The sequence below is a fragment of the Magallana gigas genome, chromosome 10 (genome assembly GCF_963853765.1).
Source record: "Magallana gigas chromosome 10, xbMagGiga1.1, whole genome shotgun sequence".
Lineage (NCBI taxonomy): Eukaryota > Metazoa > Mollusca > Bivalvia > Ostreida > Ostreidae > Magallana > Magallana gigas.
Window position 1 is genome coordinate 18,116,102 of NC_088862.1, and position 7,375 is coordinate 18,123,476.

At 34.5% G+C, this 7,375-nt stretch overlaps 1 protein-coding gene across 1 annotated transcript; it reads right to left on the reverse strand.

Annotated features, from left to right (window-relative positions):
- Positions 1-309: 309 nt before the first annotated feature.
- LOC136272356 (uncharacterized) lies at positions 310-2,664 on the reverse strand. The gene is made up of 2 exons (XM_066073834.1): positions 2,568-2,664; positions 310-2,226 (listed from the first exon to the last, which is right to left on the reverse strand). The coding sequence occupies exon 2, from the start codon at positions 2,217-2,219 to the stop codon at positions 555-557; it is 1,665 nt and encodes a 554-aa protein (XP_065929906.1). The 5' UTR covers positions 2,220-2,226; positions 2,568-2,664; the 3' UTR covers positions 310-554.
- Between the last annotated feature and the right edge of the window lie 4,711 nt (positions 2,665-7,375).

Consider the following 7,375-nt stretch of genomic DNA (forward strand, 5'->3'; position numbering starts at 1 on the left):
ATTAATTTCAATGTAACCATATGATAAATGAAGAAAATGTTATGGTTACATTGAAATTAATGTTAAACCGGACTTGGTCCCTGTGGATAAAATGCCTAATTTTGATGAATCATTTTCCACCACCATGTTTATGTACAAACAAAAACAATTAATTAATCTGGTTGCTATACATGATTTCTTGTAATCTTAAGTTTACATGTATTGTACTGTGTGCATTCTACTTTTACAATAGTATATCATATATCATAAGTAAATATCAAATTAGTTATGTAAGTATTAACATTTCCTTTAGTCGTACAATAACTCAAAAGGCGTGATGAAGTTTTTATTTGTGCTTTAACGCATGAATAGGCTAAGTGTATTCACATGAAATTGAACATCGCAGATTTTCAATACAATCATAATAAATTACACTGAATGTAAATATTTCTTCATACATAGTATGAAATACACGTGTTCTGCACCCCTGATATGAATGAAGTTTACTTTACTTACAACAAATCATCAAATTCATGGAAATAGCCTTGCTTAATCTATATCACCCAGTTTGGTGTCTATCTGAGAAATTTTATTTTCTTTACATTGCCATTATAAAATTCTGATACAAACAGATTCTCATTATTGTCCACACATATACCACGCGGATAATTCAGATTACACTTATCAATGTAACGGAGAAACTGTCCATCCTGATCCAGAATGTGGATACAATGGTTGTCATTGTCTGCTGTCAGGACACGACTCTGACTGTCTGTTGTGATACCATAGGGTTCAAATGGTACCTTTTTGGTAACTGAGGGATGACCGATGTATCTCCATCTGAGTTTCCCGTTCTGATTAACCACCACAACTGCTCTAGCCCCACATTCAGCTACACAGATGTCATGGTTTCTGTTCTCAGTGATGTATTTAACATTTATATTTCCTGAGTACAGCGGCTTACCTTCATCATCAAACTGAATTGTTTGTTTCTCTGTAGATCCCGAGTAACGGACAACTTTGGATTGATATTTATAATCACTGAACATGGTAACCAGGAGATCACCATTAGAGGTGACACACAGGCTACAAGGACTCCATCCCTGTAATCTGATCAATTCTTCTGTCTGTCTATTCTTTACTTTATTCACTGTCCCTGCTGTCCCGTCACAGAAAAGTAAATTCCCATCACTGTCTACAGTTATATCATTGGGTCGTTGTTCTGATTTGTTGCTTACTGTATGAAGCAATACACCTTTCATGTTAAAGCATTTGATATCCTTTGACGATCCACATGTCCAAACACAATCTTCCCTTAGATAGGTAACACGGGAAACCTTTTCATACCCTGTCTGTATTGTGGCAACAAGCTCCGGTTTATCCAACAGTTCTCTTACTGAAGTGTTGGGTTGGTTTAGTGACAACACATTCTCTTCTGTAGCAGTAGACAAAGGAGTTATCTGCCCAAACATATTATACAACTTTTCATGGTCTAATGGTTTTGGAAAGAATGTTGGCAGTGCAATCTTTACTTTGGGTGGCAGCTTGCTGAACTCTCTGATCTTAGAGCTGTATTCAATGGTAGGAGATACTTCAGTGGATTTTTTTATTTCTTCTATGGCTAGTAATGATTGTTTTATGAGAGCCTGTATCTGTTTGATTTCATGCAAGTGTTTCTGTAAAATGTCTCGGTGTTTTACTTTTATCCCACTGATTTGAATTTTCATTTTATTGATAACAATGTCGATTTCTCTGTGCCATTGCTCTCCTTGTTTGGACATTGCTGTCGTAAGTTTCTCATATCCTCCATCCAGGCTGGCAAACTGATTTTCCAAGTCGAGTGCAATTTCTTCATAGGTAGGAGAAATCAGATTTTCTAACTTATTTGCCTCGTCCGCAATAGCATTTTTCTTTGTCGTGTAAACTTCGGAAACTTCTACAAAAATATGTCCTTTATGTGTTTGTGATGCAGTACAAGAAGAACAAACAAATATGTCGTTGCAATTCTTGCACTGCAAGTCACAGTTTTTGTGTGGATGTGTCCCACATTTTGGGTAAATCAGAGTTGATCTTCGCTCCCCAAAAGGGACTATTTTATGTTTGTCATATCCATCTGAGATGTGATCTACTACACACGGCTTGCAGAGGTTGACATGACAAAAGTCACAGTAACTGTATACTATGGCGGTCTCACAAAAATCACATCGGTGCACATCCTGGGCACTAGAATGAGGATCCATCGTTTTTCTAAAAATTTAATGAAAAAGTTAAATGAAAAATTAAATTAACTGTTTGTCTTTAATCCAGAAGAAAAAGTAGGATTAATTGTTAATATATTAAGAGCGAACATGAAAACCATATGTTACATGCTGCTTTTATCTAGGGTTTACAATAACCAAATAGAATGATCAACTTGCATTAATTGATAAGTATTGTAGCATAAAATATATCTGTTGAAGGTCAACTCATACAGAAAATTAAAACGAAAGTACATATAGTTGAGAGATATTAATTCAAAACAACCAATTTTACATGAAGGTATCTCCATTTTCGTCTAATAAATAAAGTCAATTATAAGCGGCACAAACCTTGTTTAAAATAAATCAATTTACATATTCGTCGAATCGGAAATCAAACATGCAGACGTGTACGCGTAACTTAAACATGGCTGAGCTTGCTTGTATGGAATGTCAAGAATTCAAAACAATTAGAGTTATTCCCCGTGTATCATAATTCTGTATCACCCCCACCCCCTTCCTTACTGAACAGTCACGATGACTGAATTTCAAATGAAGTACATGTTGGAGTTTTAACAGATATTCTATACAGTATAACGTAACTATTCAAAATAAACCAATGCAGCATTTTATGCATGAATCTCATTATGCTTCTATTATGAAATCTTATAGCACGTACAATTCAGCGGCCCATTTTTTAAATGACACCTTGTAATGTAATACTTCTTACATTCTTTAGATAATACATTATAATGGGTATTTTGTGCATGCTGCCATGTTTTAACAATTCTATTATTTTTTATTAAATTGACCTACAAGTATCAGAACAAAGGAGAACACGTGCCTAACTGCGCTTGAGTATTCTATGGATTTAAAAATAAAAGGCGATTAATTAAACATTACACACCTACATAAAAATGTAAATAAATATCCTGTAAACAAAATATCGTTTTATCCTGGATAGGAAAATTCCATGCAGGTTCATAGATTTAAACCATGACTTCCTACATTTATATTTTGCCAGCTTTCTGAAGGCTGTATAAGCATACTGTGATAAAATTAAGGGATTCTTTTTAAAACTAACAACTGAAATGGAGGTGAAATCCGATTTTTGAAAACAATACGAAGATGTAGGAATAGCTCTGGAGAACATGGGGGAATAGCTGTTCACTGTTCGAAAGATGTTCCAAGTATACAAGACGAATTATGAAGTTTTAAGATGTTCATAGTTTTATCTTCTGTTATCAAAACATTCTTGAAATTTAGAAAATAATAGTTTTTCATTATTTTCATTACTATTTGAAATCGGAGTGTCTCTTATTAGTCCCCTACCGGTTTCACCGAAGGGAACTATAGCTTTCCTCTACGTCCGTCTGTCCGTCCGTCCGTCCGTCTGTCCGTCCGTCCGTCCGTCAGTCTGTCCCACTTCAGTTTTCCACACTTTTTTTTTCTTTTTGCGTTTGAGGAATAATATGAAATTTGCTGAACAGCTTTAAAATGTCAAACTAAAAATCAAGTTTACATGCACTTTTGTAGCGTCTGGTTGACATATTTTCGGAATGACAATGCATACAATCCAAAAGATATGAAATCACATTCTTGAATGATTGTTAAGATTAGATGTGTTAGATAATGCTTCTTTATATAGGAAGTTGATATTGTTGACAATCCAAAATTCTCTAAAACAGTGGTTAAGCCTGGACAAAATTGCACAAACAGATAGATTTATTCAAAAATTCTCAAAACTTTTTCATTTACAAATTCAGAGCACAGAGCTATGTATATAATTGTATATCTTGTCAAACTATGTAATTTATGAAATAATTACCTAAATTAAGGTCTACGTACAGTGCATGTGTACCATGATTCTTACATTAATGTTCAATTTTCAGCATTGTTTACAAAAAATAAAAACTCTGCAAAACGAAACCCCAACTGTAAAGATGAATGCAGGTATATGCAACCTGGGAGTGTACAAATTTTGATTTTAATTCTGAGTCTCCATATATATTTTCATAAATCTGGCTCTCGCGCTATATAGAATAATTTTTTTTTAAAAAGAGGTATGTATGAATTGGCCTAATTCCTATTACTATTTAGAGTTTAATTACATGTATATTGTCGTGCTTGAAAAACATATAAAACAATGTACATGTAATATATACATTTGTTTTAAAGTTACTTACATTAAACTGATCATATTAGCACATGATATTGACCATTTCTTATATTTTATTCTTGTATCAACACGAGAGTCTATTGTTTTTTTATGTCTTTTTAAAAAATAAAATGTTTTCCCTGGTCGGAAGATTACGTCATAACTTGGAAAACCCCTTCCGCATAAAACATGTCCTAATGTGCATAGTTGTACTCGAAAAGCATACCAGTTTAAATGATGTTGAAAGTAGACCACATTTACTGCTGATTATGGCTTTTAAAACGTAATGTTTAATATGTTGTACAAATGAATACATATTTTTGGGAATATGATCACAATATCAACGAAACATTACACAGAAATCTCCTTTACATAAAGATGTAAAGTTTTGTCCCCTCTATAGCCATTTCGTATATTGCTCAAACTTCACTAACAGGGTGTCTCTTCGTAATAGCTGTAGATCTGTAGCTCTCTGGTTGATAAAAATCGGAGAGACAAACTGATTTGTCTATTCGAAATTTTTCAACCAGAGAGCTAGTATACAGATCTGCAGCTATCTTCGTAACAAATGTACAATGCCCTTGAACCAAAGTCATATCACATCTCTGGGTTAAACTTAGGAGCATATTTTCTCTCCATTTGGCACAAAAGGTAAAAAAATACTCACATCAACAAAAGGATTTGTTGATGTGAGTAAGGCCAGAGGTCAAGGTCAATTGGTCAGAGGTCAAGGTTGTATGAATTACCCATGCAAAATCCTTGTCCAAGAATATTTTCTCTTCCTTTTGTGTCACTCATTCTTCATCTTCAGTGTTAACATGAAGAGTGCAGTGACCTTGAGTTGTTTCTAATGTCAAGGTCGAAACAACATTTTTTCTCTTTTCATTTGCCCCTATTTGGTCATACATGTATCAGAAGATGGGAAAAATCTATTTTTTGCTGGTTTAATATGGTATGTTGTCATGTAAAGTACTATTAACGTGCATGTACCTGTATAAAAAAAAGCTAACAACGATCTATAAATTAGAATTTCACTGTTTCTCTTCTATCTATCTTGAGGGTGAATTAAGAAGAACTGGTGGAATAACCAATATCAATTTTGAAGGGAATACAGAATACAGAAGGAAACAGAAAAACTTACCTATAACTCTCAAACTATTGTGAGCAAGTGGTATAAGAGCTATTATAAAATGCATGGTGAAAGATACAAGAGTACGGCGGCGTGAAAGGGCAAGAAACTCAAAATGATATGTAAAGACATTTTTTTTTTACAAACTACGCATGCGTCATCTTGACTTCGTGTTTTGAACGTTATCGTGCCACGTTGTAATAAAACATGATTATGCTACATTTCTAAACCAAAAAAATTCCAGATCAATTGAAAGGTATTCATCTATTGTTTAAAACGAGTATTTAAGCCCTCGTACAATCGTGTTTGGGTTTCTTCGCCACACCATTTAGCAAGGTAAATGAAATTGCCACGGTTTTGATAGAATCGTTACTATCAACTCAAATCGTTATCTACCTCTGTGCTAAGATGAATATCATTATTATTATCATCAGTTTTGATTGTTACTGTCAATCAACATTTTATATTTGACTATTTAAAAATTCACAAGCTTCCTTTTGAGTTATTGCCCACGGATAAAATATTTATATGATTAACTTTAAGTATAACTTTATCAGTTTCTCCTGCTTTTTCCCTTGTTACTAGCTTGAACTAACTTGTCCTGGTTCATTTTGTTATTTTTTTCACAAACTAAAACAAGAGGCCCATGGGCCACATCGCTCACCTGAGGAACAAGCGGTATGATAAAATCAGCTCAATGGAGTCATAATACAAACTATCTGGACAATGTACAATAATTCATGTAAATCCTGTATAAATAAAATCCATTTTCCCCTGGATATTCTTATGTTTATAATCATTAGTCCCTTTTCTAACAGGATGATTTTATAGTCATATCATATGTTGAGTATTGCAGATCTAAAAAAGATCCCTAACAATAGTTTATATTTGGGATATTAACGTACATCAAACTCTGAACCTTCTCGTGAGGCCAAAGAATTGTCCTGGGGCCAAAGTCTTAACAATTATAAAGAATCATCTGGCTGATTAGTTTCTGAGAAGATTTTTAAAGATTTACCCTATATATTCCTTTGTTAAACTTTGACCCCCCCCCCCATTGTGGCCCCACCCTACCCCTGGGGATCATTATTTTCACAACTTTGAATCTACACTACCTGAGGATGCTTTCACACAAGTTTCAGCTTTCCTGGCTGATTAGTTTCTGAGAAGAAGATTTTTAAAGAATAACTCTGTTTATTCCTATGTAAAACATAAACCTCCCATTGTGGCCCAAACCTACCCCCAGGGGTCATGATTTTCACAAATTTGAATCTACACTACCTGAGTATGCTTCCACACAAGTTTTAGCTTTCCTGGCTAATTAGTTTCTGAGAAGAAGATTTTTAAAGATTTACTGTATATAATCATATGTTAAACTTCGATCCCCCATTGTGACCCCAACCTACCCCCAGGGGTCATGATTCACAACTTTGAATCTACACTACCTGAGGATGCTTCCACACAAGTTCCAGCTTTGCCGGCGAATCAGTTTCTGAGAAGAAGATTTTTAAAGATTTACTGTATATATTCCTATGTTAAACTTCGATCCCCCATTGTGGCCCCGCCCTACCCCCGGGGGTCATGATTTTCACAACTTTAAAATTTACACTACCTGAGGATGCATCCACACAAGTGTCAGCTTTCCTGTCTGATTAGTTTCTGAGAAGAAGATTTTTAAAGATTTACTGTATATATTCCTATGTAAAACGTCGATCCCCTATTGTGGCCCCACCCTACCCTCGGGGGTCATGATTTTCACAAATTTGAATCTTCACTACCTAAGGATGCATCCACACAAGTGTCAGCTTTCCTGGCCGATTAGTTTCTGAGAAGAAGATTTTTAAAGAATTACTTTTTATATTCATATGTTAA